At 49.4% G+C, this 18,432-nt stretch overlaps 1 protein-coding gene across 1 annotated transcript in view; it reads right to left on the reverse strand.

Annotated features, from left to right (window-relative positions):
* Positions 1-2,244: 2,244 nt before the first annotated feature.
* Positions 2,245-18,432, reverse strand: part of TMEM181 (transmembrane protein 181) — a 70,880-nt gene continuing 54,692 nt past the window's right edge. Inside the window, 11 exon segments of the mRNA XM_007461773.1 lie at positions 2,245-2,323; positions 2,756-2,822; positions 3,583-3,672; positions 4,666-4,748; positions 6,702-6,753; positions 7,327-7,429; positions 8,067-8,124; positions 9,441-9,532; positions 9,763-9,893; positions 10,426-10,525; positions 12,190-12,270. Of these exon segments, the coding sequence (XP_007461835.1) occupies positions 2,245-2,323; positions 2,756-2,822; positions 3,583-3,672; positions 4,666-4,748; positions 6,702-6,753; positions 7,327-7,429; positions 8,067-8,124; positions 9,441-9,532; positions 9,763-9,893; positions 10,426-10,525; positions 12,190-12,270 (936 nt within the window).

Consider the following 18,432-nt stretch of genomic DNA (forward strand, 5'->3'; position numbering starts at 1 on the left):
ACTTTAGTGTTTTAACCTAATACCTATGGCACATATAATACACGCTAAATGCTATACATTTTAAGCAAATTTTTACAGGTAAGATGTAATATGTTGACATATATGATACCAGAGAAGAGAAACTGAAAATGCATGACTTAATAAAGAACTATTTCCCGCTTAAGTACTTTCTTTTGTAACTTTTCCTCGTTTCCAACTTAGTTACAAAAAGTAAATAAATACTCCCATATTTTTCATTTCACTGATTTGATGCCAATAAGAATCAAAGGATGAAGATATCAGTCATCAGTTAACAATTACACTATAGGATGAGGATAAGTTTTAAAATGTACCTAATGTGTACAGCTAAATGCCTCAAATACTATACGTTTACTGATAAATAACAGCATTCCAAATTATGGACAATTTTATAATGATTAAAACTTGTAAACTATATCATACTAGGATACATTAATCAGTACAAGTAAGTTTTCATCAATTTACATAAAATTACTTAGTCTTAATAGAAGTTGTAAAATTTGCTAACAGAAAATTTCTTCAATACCTCTGAATACACAGAATCCAAAAAAATTAATCACATCATTGCAGCAAATGTAAAAACCATGTAAACTTGAATTACCCTTGCAATAATACAACTGTTTTAATTCAGACTTTCTTATTTACAAGGTTTTAAAAACAAATATAAATGGAATCCATATTAAAGGTGCATTATCATTAAAGTTTAAATTAAAAAGAAAGATGAAGTCATAATGAATAGTCTCTCATGAACCTCTCTAAGGTCCCAGCACTACCTGAAGTGGAATATAACTTTTAGCTCTGAATGGTAATTGGAGAGTTAATGTATACATGAAGAAAGTGCGGGGGCTGTTTGCAGAGCAGAACAATCGCGTCCCATACCTCTGTGTCTGCCGAGATGGCATCAATCAGGATGTCTGCAATGATCACAGGTAAACCATTCAAGAGAGAGATTAGTATGCATGCCAAATGAAAAGCAAAGGAGATATCTCTACCTCCTATAATTAGTCTTTGACAAAAAGGAACTGGAAATCTCCAGGGCCTTCTACGATGCCACAGATACAGCAGCTCCAGACGGCTCTTACACAGAGCAATCCATCTGTTTACCTGGCGACCACGCGAGACACACGGGGCCGGAATGATTCCCAACAAGTTACCTTCTCCCCAAAGATGTTCCTCCGTAAGCCATCTAAAATGTTTTACCTTCTTTCGTCTAGTTTCCAGGTGTGAAGCTGAAGAACTTTCTGGCAATAACGAATCTGTAGTAGAGTATACCAATCACTCGTTTAACTTTTATTAAAAAAAACAAAACAAAACAAACAGAGCTCTACAAGGTATCATCTTGAACAGAGTTGCAGAAACTCCTCCTTACTGGAATTGTAATGGATACCCTCCTCTCCATGAATATGAATGATGTCTCCATGCACAGGGACATCATTCATATTCATGATGTAACGCTCACACGCATTACTCACGTGTGCACACAGGCCCTTAGAAAACTCTGGCAACAAGACCCTTCCCATGGGAGCTGACAACCTGTCAATCATCTTACCCTTTCCTTACGAGCCTTATCAAACGCTCCTCAGAACTCCAAGACACCAGCTCTGCTTTGGTGGCAGTGAAGGGCTAGGACCTGCCCACCCTCCTCCCTTTCCCCAAAGAGCCATTACATACGTACACATTTCACACAGCAACCGACACAAGTTAACCATTGCTTGAGATGCGTGATCATCCAGAGCACAGGCCACTCGGTGGGGAAGGACTGCCCTCGTGGGGCAGCCACAGAAATAGGCTTCCCTTTGAGTTTAAAGGGTCAAAAGTTGGTACCACGGGGCAGGGAAGAAAGGAAGGGAGCAGAGGAACACCCCCATGCTGTGGACCTTATTCCTAAGGGCTTTCCAGGAACTTGAAATTAGTAAATTTTCTTTTTAAGTACATAATTCTCTCTACTAAAAACAGCAGTAATTTCTTTCTCACCACTGAAAACAGCCACCTCTCGTATGAAATCTCTGAAAAATGATCCAGCTGTTTAAACTTTTCGGCAGAGCTCTCTTCCCAAATAACTGCAGTCAGTCTAACAGTAAATTTGGCCCAAATGTTTAAATTTGTCCTCAGTTTTGGTTTTCCTTTCAAAAATATGTAAACAAATAAGGATCAGGAAATCTCTGCTTGTAAGAGAGGTCTGCGTTCAGGCAGGTACCGGGCAGGCCAGGAAGCAGGCACGGGGGCTCAGTCACTCTCAGACCCCTCCTTGTACTGGGCCCGGATGGCCTGGCCGTTCTGCAGGGGCATCTCTTCATAGTCGCTCCTGTTACAAGAGAGACCTCTGATACCACTCGGCTTTTGGCTTTTGACAGCACTGGGTTTATTCTCCTCTTCACACTGACCCGCCGTCCCAACAAGAGCCCGTTTCCTAGCCTCGCTCTCTCCACTTCTGTCACCAGCTGATTCCTCCCACCCCCTCCGGCCCCACCCATCACCAGGGTGTCTGTTCTTCCAGAAAGAACTGCTCTTCCTGTGGTCACCACTCACTCAGGTGTCCAGCAGGAAGGGACACTACCCACCTAAGCCTGAGTAACATGACAACAGAAAACCAGGGGATCACATGACTCTCCCAGGTGAAAGAGACCGATGATACCTCTGAAATCGTCTGAGAATGGTCACCAGCCTCTCCGGTAAACACAGGAAAGCAGGCTGAGCGCTCGCCCCAGGGCAGCCTTCGGTGGAGATGGGGACTTACCCGTATATCACATCGTCGTCCGAGTCGTTGAGCATGGAGAAGGCGGGATTGTCCTTCAGCTGGGACTCTGAAAACCAACAAGCATTTTAACGTCACTAGCCCAGAGAGGCAGGATGCTGTTCTAGAAGAAGGGTGGGAGTCAGAAAGGGCTGGATTCCAATCCCCGCTTCCCCGTTCACGGCCTGCGTGAGCCGGACAGGTCGTTCTGTCCCCAGGGGGGCGCCGCGGGAAGACTGAGTGGGAGCCTGGGGGGAAGGGCCGCCCGGAGCAGCCGGCAGACGGGCTCCCTGCACCCCAGGGTCCCACAGGTCCTCACTGGGAGCAGGGCTGGGAGACCTGGTCTGCCCGCCGCGCCCGCCCGCCCCGGGCCTGCGCACGGCTGCTGGTCCACAGCCCGTCAGCCGTCACCTCCGCCCAGACCCTCTGTGCACGTGCTGAGAGCCCCTCCACGGGCAGCCAGGTGGCCCTTACGCCCCCGGCCCCAGGGAGTTCTCACCCTCCTCACCCCGGGGCAAGAGGGCTGTTTTGGTTTGGTTCTTTTGGGAGGTGGGGCGGGGTGTACGTCTAGCTTTCTTTTGAAGGTCACGGCACTCATTTCCAACAGACTTTATTTCGCGGGGCTGACGGACACGCTCGTGTCAGGACCCACGGACACACTCCGTTCCTGCATCTTGGGCCGTAAGGACACAGCACCTGCTGGGCTCCCCCTGAGGCTCAGGGCTCACCATCCGAGCCCGCCTGGTCTCTCCACTAAAGAGGGAGGCGGGGATGCGGGGCCGGAGCTGCTGCCCAAGCTCCCTGGTCAGCGACCCTGGCCGGTGGCTTACCGTACAGGGCGTTCTTCGAGGGCGAATACACAAAGGCCAAAGTGTAGAGGTAAAAGTTCAACAGGCCGTAGAAAGATAAGAATTCAGCTGGTGACACTGGTCAAGGGAAGCAGCAGACCTGGGACACCGTCTATTTGGACACGTCAGCCGGCCCCTCCCCCAACCGTCAGTGACTGCTAAGCAGCAGCCAGGACCCTGGGGGCCACACCCAGACATCGGGCACCACAGGGCAGGCCCGTGGCCAGAGGTTACAATGCCTTTCAGGGGCACCTGGAAACCACAGGTGAGCCGTGCCCTCTCCTGTCCATGGAAGCCTCTGGAGGTGGCAGGACCTGATGAGAGCAAGTCGCAGGCAAAGGGCAGGAAGGAGAGTCAAGAATAAAAGGAAGAACTGGATCCAGGCTCTCAAGCTAGTCCTTTTTAATCTTTTCTGGATTACACACCCCTCTGAGAATCTGATCAAAGCTTTGTGTGAAATTCAGTCACGAAAACGTGAAAAATCATGCATTGATTCTAAGGATGTAAGTAAGAGAAGAGGCCCCACGGAAAGAACCCAAGATGTGAGGGATGAACCCCAAGGTTTCCCCTGATGGATGCCATCACTGAAAGCGGGAGTGGGAGGCGCACACTTGACCCGATTGTGCATCCAAAAGAGGAGCCTACTGCCAAGGCAATGGGGCCTCAGGGAATCGAAGGAGGTCCCGCTGTTCACAAGCCCTCCCCGGAGACGCAGGTGCAAATGCAGCTGGACACATCTGGGAGTTGGTAAGGGATGCCATCTGGGGAGAGAGGACCCTCAAATCAGGCCTTGGCCTCTCCCCAGTGCCCTGCAGGGAGAGGTGGGCAGCCCTGGCCTGACCCGAGGCCTGGATGGTGGGTGGACCCGCGGCAGTCCCTGCCCCACAGACAGGAGAGCGGGGCGTGGAGGGCGGGGGCAGGCGCTGGGGCCCCGGGGCCTCTCACTCACACGGACAGGGGTGAGGCCCCCAGGTCATGCCTCTTCCTGACTTTCACGGGCCTGCAACGCTGCCCACCCCACCAGGGTGTGTGCCTGACGCCCGACGTCCTCCCACGAAAGGATATAATTCTGGTAGTGAGTTGACAGTTCAGCTACAAAGTTGTCTTGTAACACTTGTGCTCCGAACCTTAAATAAAGGATGACGATGCTGAAAGAGAAGTGGGATGGACAGTACATAAAAACCTACCAAGAAACAGCACTGGCTGCATATAACTTGCCACATTCACTGCCTAGTCATGATTTTATCTGCATGGAGACTCGTTCACATGCACACAGCCCCTCCACTGGGCTCCTGGGCTCAGATCCAGGGACAAGCTCAGCCGATGCCGACACAGATCTCGTTAACAGCCTCGAGTCCAGGTCCCCGGGCACGTGCTCCCCCTCTTCTCTTACTCAGTCTGCACCTTCTGGACCATCTCCTCCAACAGACCACCAGCCCCCGGGGGACGGTCTGCCATCCTGTTCTCTTCCCCCCGCCGGGCAGTGGTTCACATACCTGTCCGACACCTGCCCACCAATGCACGTGCCGACAGAGGGTTCTGGTACTGGGGAGCCCACTTCCCCTCCCTGGGGTCCAGTCTCCACTCCAGCCAGACAGACTGTTTAATAAAATGTGAACCAGGTCCCTTCACCCCCTGGCTTAAAACCTTGCGAAGGGTTCCCGCCACTGAGAACGGAACCGAGACTCCTCACCATGGCCTGCGAGGCGACCTGACCTCCCGGTGGCCACCCTCCCTCACGTCCTCACGCCCTGTGACGCCGCTGTCCCTGAGCCCAGGCTTCAGGGCCCTACTTCAGGCCCCAGGCCCCCTGCTCAGAGAGCTGTCCCCCACGAGCCTCAGGAAAGCAGCCATGGCCCTGCTGCCATCGTCCATCCCTCTGCTTTCATTACAGCGTTTAGGCTATTTTTAAATTTTTTATCACTGCCCTCCCCCACTGGACTATAAACGCCATGACAGGGAGGAACCTGTCTGCCCAGTTACCAGTGGAGGCATTTCCTGGGTATCTGCTGCACGTATGAATCCCCTTGAAACTCAGACGAAGGAAGATCCCAAAAGCATAACAACTTCTAGACAGACGTACAGAGGTCACCACACGGAGACAGCAGCTCCCAGCCCGTGGACTGGGGCAGCCTGAGGGCGAGGCTGTGTGAGGGGATGTGAGGGCTGCTGATGTGTAAAAGGAGGTGAGGGTGTGCATGTGAGGCTGCACCAAGGGCTGCAGAGACTGAATAACAACACGTGAACCTCTGTTTTCAGGTGAATTTAGATGCTGAATAAAAGCAAGCTCGTTTTGAAGACCAGGCCAAGTTCACATGCTTTGGTGAGGGATGCAAACAACTCCTGCAGGGGCGGGTGAATGAACCCAGATGCCTCCAGGATCCCCCATCCAACAAGGCTGGGCCCCCAGCGCAGTGGTGGAAAGCCAGCCACTCGGAGTCCGGAATGGCTCTCACCAGGGAAAGGGCTTGACAGCCACTGATTTGCCATCCAAACAACCGAGAAAGAAATGCAGATAACTAGATGTCATTCCCCTTCGGGATTCTGATTTTAGGGGAAAGCGACAAACCAAAAACAAGCAAGAGATTATCTGGAATTCATTCAAAGACCCGGCTTTCTGTGCTCCCTCAGGCCGGCCCGCGGACCCAGGAGAGTCCTCGGCACCTCCTCTGCTGCACGGCATCTCCTGCCCGCTTCCCTCGGGCAGCAGCGTGTGTGCTTCAATGATGTCCACTTACAGTCCTGTCCTTGGGGCAGCAAAAGGACCCCAGGTGCCAAGCATGTCACCCAGGATTCTAATTCTCTGACTTGTCTCTACTGCGTCTGCTGCCTTACAGGGCACATGTCAGAGCAAGGGGGGAACCCGAGCAGCGCTGGGCCGCGGGCTTCGCCATGTCTTCTCTCCCCTGGCGCGAACAACAGAACACGCTCCCTCAGCCACCACACGCTCAGGGCCCTGCCGGGGGAGGAGGCCTCACACCCGTGGATACAGCTGGCTAGAAGCACCCTAAAATTAACCCCGTAAAACGGGAGAAAAGACATTCACGACAGTAAAATAAAAACTCACATTTTGCTTCTTTTAAGAAATAAAGTCTTCTTACCTAATGACAAGCACTGCAAAAGTCAATGCTGTCAAAAATTTCAACCTGAGATCTGAAAAAGAAGTAAATACTCCCATTAAATCACCAAATTGGAATTAAATGCCACTAATTAAATCCCAAAGATCTTAAAAATAAAGCCAAACCTCCTGAACAAAACCCTTCTTCCCTCTGGACTTTAAACCTGTCAGTACCTGAAGCTCAGGAGAAATGCTGTCTCATCACCCCCAAGGCCAGGAGGGTCTCCCAGGGAGGCGTGGCCACTATTATTTGCTTGTGACAGATTGGAGGAAAGGATCCTATGACATCAGGTGACTTGTCTCCATTCAAGGTCAAGGAAAACCACCCCTGCCACTTTGTAAGGTGCGATTCCAGAAGGATCCAGGCAGCTCCAATAGCCACACTGGCACCTGGGGCCCTAGCTGGCTTCCACCCCACAGGCCTCCCTCCAGCGTTGGCCCGAAGCACTGTCCAAATGGCCCAGAGTCACCCCTGCAGCCCTGGGCTCCCTGGGGCTGAAGGTGCTGCTCCAGCCCCTGGGTCTGCCCTCCGGGTCAGGCCATCGTTCCCCCCAGCCCATGCCAACGCAGGCAGCCCTGCACCAGGGGGGTCTGAGACCAGCGCTTACCTACATAAGGCATGTGACGCAGCTCGGAGCAGGCCCGCACGATCAGGAACAAAAGGTATAAGATGTACATGGCGGCCACCACCATGAAGAAAACCTTCATTCCCTGGAGCGAAACCAGACGGGCACTTGAATGACAACAGGGTCTCAGTGTTGCTTCTCCGTCCAATAACATAAGCAGGAAAGCCAGAGCTTTCTAAGTGGGACCCGGAGCCCTGAAGGCCACAGCCTAGAGCAGCACAAGAGCATGCTGCTGCCGCTCTGACTGTCCTCATCCCGGCTCAACCTCTCTGCGAGCGCAGGTGGCCAGCTCACCCCAGGAGGACACCCCGGCCCCTGCTCATCAGACGAGCAAATGCCTGCATGTCACACGGAAAGCTCCGAGCATGGGGCCTGGAACGTAGGAGGTGCTCAATAAACGGCAGCGGCTCCTACTTGTCTCTCCCCGGGATGAGGGCCTGGCTCCCTGCCCTGCTTAGGAAGACAGTGCTATGTGTCCAAGAAAGCATCCAGGCCTGGATCTCAATTTTTCTGGACCTTGGTTTTCTTTTCTGTGAAACGAGGGGTTGAACTAGATCACCTAGAAGACAATGGGTCTAAACCACACATGAACTTTCTATGGACCTTGCCACATAACCAGTTGGCAAGCTTGTAACAACAGCACAATTTAAGTTACAAAATTCAGCGACTTTTTAAGACAGCAGTTAAAAAAAAATTCCTCTAGCTTGATTAACAATCCTTACCTGAAAATTTCCTGTGTCAACACGATACTGGTACATTGGATCATGTAATTCATTAATTCTAGAAATACGATGTTATAAAAAAAAACATAGATTAATAACTAGTTTACTTTTCATTTTATACTTTCTCTCTCTTGGCTTTTTAAAAAACTTACTAACAGGGCTTCCCTGGTGGCGCAGTGGTTGAGAATCTGCCTGCTAATGCAGGGGACATGGGTTCGAGTCCTGGTCTAGGAGGATCCCACATGCCGCGGAGCAACTAGGCCCGTGAGCCACAACTACTGAGCCTGCGCGTCTGGAGCCTGTGCTCCACAACAAGAGAGGCCGCGAGAGTGAGAGGCCCGCGCACCGCGATGACGAGTGGCCCCCGCTTGCCACAACTAGAGAAAGCCCTCGCACCGAAACGAAGACCCAACACAGCAAAAATAAATTAATTAATTAATAAACTCCTACCCCCAACATCTTAAAAAGAAAAACTAAAACTTACTAACATAAACTACTTGCTGACCAACAGTAAAAAGATTTTTAAAAAGTAATCCTCAATTTATGAGAAATCCCAAATTACCTATTGAAAATACGCACGACGCTACTAAACTTACTGTCCACAGTCCTCAGTATTCTGAAGTATAGTATTTATCATTAAGAAAATCCCTAGACTAGTCCTCTTTCCATTTTAAGAGCTGTTTTCCAGGCACCTTTTCAACGGCATATATGGGCACCAGGAAATAGATGAGCACACAAAGAAAGCAACAGAAGTAAATATAAACGTCTATGAAGCGCATTTCAAAATGACACTGGGCCGCTGAGATGACAGGCGGGTGGGAAGAGGGAAGCGGAGACGTGTGCTGAGTCCTATCATTACTGTGCCAGGGGCCAACATCATACCACTGAGACGGGACTAGTTTCTGCAGAAAATCCTACTTGGGTGAATCAGGTTGTTACTACGTTAGGCTTCTGCGGTGGTGCCATTTTACAGACGGACAAAAATACTAAAGATCAACCCTGGGAGCTGGTATAAGGATGGGGAGGTTTAAAGACACAAGCCAAAGGAGAAACTTAAGACATCTGGGGACACTGGCAAACCAGGAGCCGACCTGAGCGTCATTCCTACAAATGAAGTCTCTGCCTCTCCGAAGGAGAAATCTGAAAAGACGTGGTCTTTTTCGTTTTCCACCTTAGACTAGAAGAATCGTGTCCGTCTCTACATGCCATTCAAGCAGAAATGAACCCTCAGTTTAAGTCACACTAACAAATCATGAAACACTGGGTGACAGATTCCCTTCTGGATGAGTTCACAAAACACAGTCAACTTTGGGTCTGTCCACCTTGTTAATTGCTTTCCAAGACTGAAGTTTCACACATAATAAAGTTACTCACGTCTGCCATATTCCGAGGGTAACACAGGCCAACCACAATAGTCCAACAATGAAGAATTTGGGCAAATAGAAAGTCAAGCACTTCCTTTCTCCCTTAAAAAAAAAAAAGGAATAGAGAAGTTAGTAATTCTAGCAAACTATTACCCCCTCACAGACCACAAGAGATCATAGATACTCCCATCATTTCCACACAGCACACACTCTTCTGTTGACTATGAGGCTGAAGACAGGTTCCCAAGGACAAGTTCACCCTAAGGTTATCACCAGAGTCTGGAACAGAAGGACTGAATCCCCCACTCCCTCCAGAAGCGCTGACGGCTCACCTGCACCCGGATCCCATGGTACACGCACAGCCAGAAGAGCAGCAGGGCGCACAGGAACACAGACTGGAAGAGGTCGTCCAGCATCCCCGGGAACCAGCTGTTCACCAGGAAGGAGAGGGGGAAGAACGGGTCTGCAAGGCAAAAGGCAGACAGGCCTGGGAAGGCAGACTTGCCAGCACCCGGCAGGGCACCCGGCCCCGTGCGAGGGCAGAACTCATGATCGCTTTCCTCCCGGCCAGAGCCATGGGGAAGCTAGCGAACTAATGGCTGTCTTGTTTTTCAAAACACCGAAAAGCCAAAGAACAGATTGCTCCAGGAATGAGTACTGAGTGCCGTCTGCTTGTGCCAGCCGCTCCTCCCCGCAGGCCTGGGAGTCCCGGCGCTGCAGCTCTGGAAGCAGATGCTTTCTGGAGCAGGGCACGAGAAGCAGACAGCACTGCTGCCACCCTCAGCCAAGTCCCAAGACGGTGTCTGCGGCCCTTCCAGGTTTTAACCTCCAGGCAGGGGGAAAGCTGCAGGCACCCGCCGCGTCCTGGAGCAAAATGTCCCTCGGGTCGCATGGGCGCTACCACCTGTTCCTTCAGGGGCCCCCAGGCCACCTCCAGGACGCCTTTCAGCTTTCAACGTTAAAGGGGAAAGCGCTGAAGTAAAAATGGCACCTACCGTTGTAAAGTAGCAGCAGAGGCAGGAGAATGGACATCCACTTCTGCTCGATGCCCCAGTCTCGCATGGAAAACTTCCGGAGGGAGTGAGCAAACAGGCACTGTGAACCAGACCAGGCCCCCAGTCACTGTCTTTGCCCACCCCGCTGAGCATCACCTTACATCTGTCTTCCTAAATCAAAGGTCTCAGTGCCAGCCAAGACCTGACGAGCCAACCCCTTGCTGAACCGACCCTGAGACCATCAGTGACAACTGGGAGAAGACGGTGAATTGCTGCAAAGGAGCCTCGATAAGACGGTCATGGCTGTTCTCACAGGGGCAGGAGGTGACGAGGAATATAATGGCCATAACACCCCTGGCCCCCCAGCCTCCTCCTGGGCAGGCTCTTTCTACCAGGCCGTCTCCCACTGAGCCGCAGGGAAGGACCTCCCCGGGCACAGGCCACAGGCTCCCAGAGGTGCGACTTTCACAGATGACACCAGCTTCTAGGGAGGCACGAGGGCTCCCAGAGGAAAAGCCAAGGAATGAGGCTTATATACAACCACGGTCAGACGATGTGCTTCTTTTCAAACACCTCCCTGAAGGGGCAGTGGCCCATGGGAGAGGTTTCTTTAAACTCTAAAACATCATACAATTTGTGATTTTTAAGCCTGGAGTTGTTTTGTTTTTTTCTGCAGTCTAACATAAGCCAATAATTTCCTAAGCAATTTGGACTTCCTGGACTGATGGACCATTTCCCCCAGTCTACCTGTCAGAATCAGGCCCATTTCTCTTGTTTGAGAACATAGGGCCCTGGGTACCAGTTCTCTGGGCCCCAGAGTACGGCAGCAGAATCCCAGGCAACAGAAATCCTTCAAGGAACAGCAAGGATTTCTGACCAAATATAAACAGCAGTTTTCCGCTTTCCTTTAGTGAGTTCACCAGGGGAGGCCCTCACCATCCCAGCTCTCAGGGTACTCTGTGGCCGTGTCCTGCCTTCCAGCCACACCCAGATCACCACCGTCTGGCACTTTCCTCACACGTCCCCTGTGAGCCTGGGTCCTTCTGTATACAGTTAGACTGCGAAGCAACAAGTTCCTTGGGTGGCAACTGGAGCGGCCACCACTGCTAAGGACGGACGTCCTAAACGTTACTCTCTCTGTGTCAGCACAGGGCAGGCAGCTGACGGCGGCAGGATACCACCCTCCAGGCACACTTCCTTTTCCTCCAATTTATGACTTCCCACCTTCACTGGCTGGGCCTCTGTGGGGACTGCCTGTACTCTGTGGGTTATCACCCCCCAAAGACACGGTGCACCAGTGGACAGAGACCTCGGATCCCAAATGAGCCGAAAGCCTGCACGTCCAAAGCCCCTCATCTGCACTCTCCTGAAAAAGCCCAAAGACTGTAAGGTCTGGTCCACTTTTCCAAATGTAAATGCCCAAGAACGTGCTGTATCGGCACTCAAAGAAGGTCATTCAAACCAGGCAGGATCCCTCCACACAGGTTAAATGGCACTTCTCACTACACACCGATGAGAATTCACTTACAAGTCAGTGACCTGTAATTACTGTGACACTACACAGTGCTTACTAAAGGTACCACAGCGTTCTTGCAGCACAGCACCCCAGCAAAAATACAGAATATTTAGTACCATCAGGTCGGCCCACTGGATGGAGTGTCTCAGAGTTCAGGTAAACCTCCCGCACTCTAATAACCATAATTTATGAACTAATTTTGCCCTTGTTTGGATTCTGACGTAATCTGTTAGGTGAATGGTACTTACAGTGACAATGAAGGTAAGCACCACAAAGACGAATCGGAACCAAATTTCCAAGTGGGAAAATGCAGGGTCGTAAGTCTTCCACTAAAATGGAAAGCAGGAAAACAATCTGAAAAAAATTCATCTAAAAGGAAGTACACCACGTTATTTATTTATTTTTATACGGTGTGCCCATACAATGGAATACTATTTATTTTTTAATGTCTTCTATTTATTTATTTATTTTTGGCTGTGCTGGGTCTTCACTGCTGCACGCGGGCTTTCTCTAGTTGCGGCGAGCGGGGGCTACTCTTCGTTGAGGTGCGCGGGCTTCTCATTGCGGTGGCTTCTCTTGCTGCGGAGCACGGGCTCTAGGAGCGTGGGCTTCAGTAGTCGTGGCTCACGGGCTGTAGAGTGCAGGCTCAGTAGTTGTGGCGCATGGGCTTAGTTGCTCCGCGGCATGTGGGTCTTCCTGGACCAGGGCTCGAACCCGGGCTCTAGGAGCGTGGGCTTCAGTAGTCGTGGCTCACGGGCTGTAGAGTGCAGGCTCAGTAGTTGTGGAGCATGGGCTTCGTTGCTCCGCGGCATGTGGGTCTTCCTGGACCAGGGCTCGAACCCCTGTCCCCTGCATTGGCAGGCGGATTCTTAACCACTGCACCACCAGGGAAGTCCCCACCACATTATTAATAATAGTTATTTCTAAATGTGAGACTACAGGTAGTTTAAAATGTTCTCTTACAGTTTCTTACATGTTCTAAAACTTTAACACTTAGTACATTTTATTTTTATATTAAAGAACACACACCTTGTACCAAGAGCTGAAAATAGTTTTAAATGGTGGCATACTAATGATGAATCTGGCAGATAAATTATTCTATGATTCTTTTAAATCTCATGTCAAAGATCAATGCTGTCAATCTCTTTATTAGAAAAAGCCATGCTTTCCATGAAAAGAAACAGATTTTTAAACGATGCAAAACCTAAGTATGATGTTCTAAAAAAGACTGAGTGAAACGTATAGATATGAATCTGAGACAAAAAAAAAATACTGTGGAATTACGGTTGTCAGTTCTTGTGCTGAGTAGTCTCACTCATATCAAGTGCATGGCTAACACAGCGAGGATGAGGCTCCACGTGCTGGCAGCAGGTGGAAGGCAGCCTTTCCCACCTTGGTTACCAGCCAGGTTCATCACCAGACCCCAGGACACGGCGCTGCACTGGGCTAGGGAGCCCCATCATTTTAATGCAGTGAATTAAAATCATCTGAGCAATTTAAAAATTGTAACAGATAGAGCAACAGATAGAGTTAAAGACAGCAGATTCACCTTATGTGCCTCAAACATTAAATGTATACACACACACACACAAAGACACTGGACATGAGGCAATGAAGGGCCATAACCTCTAGCTGATGGGGGACAGGTGCACCCTCTGGTCAAGCCCTGGGGGAACCCGAGCAGAGCCCAGTGGTCTCTGAGTCGCAAACACACCACTGTGAGTGCAGGGACACAGCTCACCGGCTGTGACTCACAGGACAGCACTAACAGAGGTACAGAGCAAGCTCCGGCCATCTGCCAAAGGTCGCCCTCCCCACGCCTTCACCTGAATACTGATCCGCGCGCGACAGTGAGCAAAGCACCCAAGGCCAGGGGAAAATCCCTAAAAGGATCACTAGCGTTCACTGAAGGCCAGTAACAGCAAGAAAAGCGCACAATCGGAGGATATTGTAGAGCACGCACTCCAAGCACTTTAGTCTCAGTGGTGGGGAAACATTAGCCTTAGACTCAATGCTGCTTTGGTCCCACCCAGCAAAGTTTAAAATCAAGGCCTGCAAAGTACAAACTGTTTCCAAGTAACATTACCACATCCTAGAACAGAGCTCAAGGATATTTATCAGAACACAAAACTCTAGCAATCAATAATGTCTGACATTGAATCAAAAATACCAGACGTGTAAAAAAAGCAAGAAAATATGAAACATGATGAGAAAAAACTAATCAATCAAAACTGACCCAGAGGGCTTCCCTGGTGGCGCAGTGGTTGAGAATCCACCTGCCGATGCAGGGGACACGGGTTCGAGCCCTGGTCCGGGAAGATCCCACACGCCGTGGAGCAGCTAAACCTGTGAGCCACAACGACCGAGCCTGCGCTCTAGAGCCTGCGAGCCACAGCGACTGAAGCCCAAGTGCCCTACAGCCCGTGCTCTGCAACCAGAGAAGCCACGGCAATGAGAAGCCTGCGCACCGCAGAAGAGTAGCCCCCGCTCGCCGCAACTAGAGAAAGCCTGCGCACAGCAACAAAGACCCAATGCAGCCAAAAATAAACAAATTTATTAAAAAAAAAAAACAGAACTGACCCAGAAATGGCAGGCGACAGAATTAGTAGATAAGGACATCAAGAAGCTAGAGGAGAGTTTGCATACGTGAAGCAGAGACGTGGAGGGTGATCAACAGCAGATTAGACATCCCAGAAGGTATAAACATGAAGACAGCGAAAGAATCCACTTAAAATGCAACAGAGAGGAAAATGAACAGAGCATCAGTAAGCTGTGGGACAACTTCAGGTGGCCTAGCAGATGTATATTTGGAGCCCTCAAATTTCTATTGGCGGGAAGAAGGCAGGAGGACAGAAAAAATTTTTGTAGAAATATCGGCCGAATTTTTCCCAAATTTGCTGAAAATTATAAACTCACAAATCCAGGGAGCTCATTGTACCCTAAGTACAAGAAATACGAAGAAAAGTATACCAAGGAACCCCACAATCAAACTGCTTAAATAAGTAAAAGAGAAAAATCCTAAAAGTGGCGGGAGGGGGCTGGAGGGGAGAACTATTACAGAGGACAAAGATAGGACGATAGATTTCTTGTCAAAAAATGCAAACCAGGGCTTCCCTGGTGGCGCAGTGGTTGGGACTCTGCCTGCCGATGCAGGGGACACGGGTTCAAGCCCTGGTCTGGGAGGGTCCCAAGTGCCGCGGAAGTGGCTGGGCCCGTGAGCCACAGCTACTGAGCCTGTGCGTCTGGAGCTTGTGCTCCGCAACGGGAGAGGCCGCGACAGTGAGAGGCCCACGCGCTGCGATGAAGAGTGGCCCCCGCTCGCCACAACTAGAGAAAGCCCTCGCACAGAAACGAAGACCCAACACAGCCAAAAATAAAATAAATAAATAAAAATTTAAAAAAAAATGCAAACCAGAAGACCAATATTTTCAAAGTATTGTAAATCAAAACCAAAATGCAATACCACTACATACCTATTAGAACAGCCAAAACTAAGACTGCCCTACCGAGTGTTGACGAGACGAGGATGTGAAGCAACTGGGACCCTCACACACCGCTGATGGGAATGTGAGACAATACAGCCACTTTGAACCCAGTCTGTCAACGTCCCAAACAGTTAAACAGACCCCTGACACATGACTCAGCATCCCATTCCTAGGTATTTACCCAAGGGAAGTGAAAGCACATGTCCATATAAAGGTTTGTACACAGAAGTTCACAGCAGTTTTATTTATAACAGCCCCAAACTGGAAACAATCCAAATATCCATGAGCAGGTGAGTGGATAAACTAACTGTGCTATATCCATACAGGGAGTGTCCCGCAGCAACACAAAGGAATGAACTACTGATACACCCAACATCATTCATCAGTCTCAAAGTTAATCATACTGAGTGCAAGAACCCAAACATATTGTATGATTCCATTTACATAAAATTCTAAAAAATACGAACGAATTTGTAATGCAAGCAGAACTATTAACAATTGATGTTAATGGGAAAGTGGAAATCATAGTAATTAAGATCATATGGGGCTTCCCTGGTGGCGCAGTGGTTGAGGGTCCGCCTGCCGATGCAGGGGACGCAGGTTCGTGCCCCGGTCCGGGAGGATCCCACATGCCGCAGAGCGGCTGGGCCCGTGAGCCATGGCCGCTGAGCCTGCGCGTCCGGAGCCTGTGCTCCACAACGGGAGAGGCCACAGCAGTGAGGCGCCCGCGTACCGCAAAAAAAAAAAAAAAGATCCTATGAATTGTGCAGTCAGAGATTCGGATTTACTTAATCTCATTAAACCTCAGATTTCTCCTCCATAAAATAGCTACTTTGAAGAATGATCATAACAATCATAACATTTAAATAAGAGGATGAATATAGAAAGTCTAGTGCAGTGCCCGGCAGAGAGCAAATACTCAGGAAATAAGAGCTGCTGTTATGAATCTCAAACGCTCCAGCTACTATGATTATGGCTACACTGTTGACATTTTACAACAGTATCACTTACAAAGCGATCACAGTAGCGATTATGAGCAAATGATGGGGGGAGTGTTGATGTGAACATCATATTCAAAAAGAAAAAAAGTATAACACATATCTTAGTTATAGATTTTAAGGCATGATCAAGAAGAGAAAAAAGAAGTGTTACCATCAAGAAAAGACTCACAAAATATGTTTAAAGTAACAGTGAAGAAAGTACGTATTTTTTTACCCTCAAGGGACTGTAACTCTTAAGAAAGAAAATAACCATGGACTCCCCAGAAGGAGGGGGGATTCAGTCTTAGGATTCTGTCAGAGGAGCACAAAATAATCAACTCGCTCACTTCAAAAATTAGCACTAGAAAACAATGCTTTACTCAATAAATAAACAGCTAAACCTAAAACATTCATTTTACAGGGTTGGCCGAAGAGTCTGTTTGGGTTTTTCCGTAACGTCCTACGGAGAAACCCGAACGAACTTTTTGGCCAGCCCAATAGTTCTAAAATGTGAGTTCATAGGGGGAAAGGAGGAGAAAGATGAGGAGTTGGGGTGAAGAAGAAAGACGTTAAACCCCGGCTTCCCCAGCTGGATCCTGGGCTGGGATGTGCCGCACGGTGGGTGCTCAATACATTGTGATGGTGGGGCCAGTCTTCCTTGCTCCTGTGGCCCTTCCCCTGCCCTTTCTGCTGTAGGGAAGCCACTGCCACACAGGAGCTCCCTCCAGGAGGCTGCCCTTGTCGGCCAGCTGCTGAGCAGAAGCACCTCTGTGTCCTGCCGCCGAGGCCAGAGCGGCCTCACAGCTCCATCTGGCGTTCACTGGTGCCAAGGGTTTGAAAAGTCCTTTTCCCTAGAGTGAGCCCGAGAAGAAGGCTTGAAGCTCAGAGGACGGGGGCCCCAGCCCCCCCACTACAGACAGCACAGACAGCAGCCCTCCAGTAGCTGTGGGTCCAGTGATGCTGGGGCCAGGAGGGCAATGGTCCACAGGGATCCTGTCAAGCAGTGGCCAGTGCCTGCGCCCTAACAGGAGAGCGGTCACTGAACGGACCCAAGTGTATATGGGTTTAAATATGTCTTAGTCAATATATTATGCATTTCCATTGCACCAATTTACACTTTCACTAGCAGGGTATGAGAACTCTGGCAGTTCCACATCCTTGCCAACTTTGACATTTTTTTACCTTTTTCATTTTAGCCATCTGGTGGGTGTGTAATAGTATCACTAAGATACTCTAAAGATGTGTTGTATTCATTATACTTCGTTTCCTTCCAAAAAGGAATGAAGGTAGTTTATAATAAAAATCCCGACTAGACCATTTTAGAAACCATTTTAAAGGATTCTTCAAAGGTAAAACAGTAAAGAAAGAGGGTAATTATATCAGCAACCCATGCCAGGATGTTAGTAATTACTACAATTCAGCATAAAACATCTTTCGGAGATTTGTAGCAGCTAATACCAAAAGAGAAATGTGAGGAGCTATACAGCTTTCATTCCCTAATAAAAGGAGTTAAAACAAATGGTCAAAGGAATTCTGTTTGAAGGTTCAGATGAGAGCTCACAGCATAATGGATATTGCCTTCAACAGCACTTTTATAAAAGATATAGAAACACTTTGCAAAAGATTCTCTAATTGCTTAATGCATCTCTAGACAAGCTGTAGGCATAATGTGAATTTGGGACTCTCTCAGGTAGCTCTGAACTTCTCGGAGTGAACGGCTGGACTGTATCTTAGACTTCCTCTTTCAAATATCAGTTGCTTTTTTTAAAAACAAATAATTTTCCCTCCTGATTATAAATATAATTAATAAAAGCTCATTATTAAAAATAGAGGGGAGGGCTTCCCTGGTGGCGCAGTGGTTGAGAGTCCGCCTGCCGATGCAGGGGACGCGGGTTCGTGCCCCGGTCCAGGAAGATCCCACATGCCGCGGAGCGGCTGGGCCCGTGAGCCATGGCCGCTGAGCCTGCGCATCCGGAGCCTGTGCTCCGCAACGGGAGAGGCCACAACAGTGAGAGGCCCGCGTACC

The sequence above is a fragment of the Lipotes vexillifer genome, unplaced genomic scaffold (genome assembly GCF_000442215.2).
Source record: "Lipotes vexillifer unplaced genomic scaffold, Lipotes_vexillifer_v1.1 scaffold1594, whole genome shotgun sequence".
Classification (NCBI taxonomy): domain Eukaryota; kingdom Metazoa; phylum Chordata; class Mammalia; order Artiodactyla; family Lipotidae; genus Lipotes; species Lipotes vexillifer.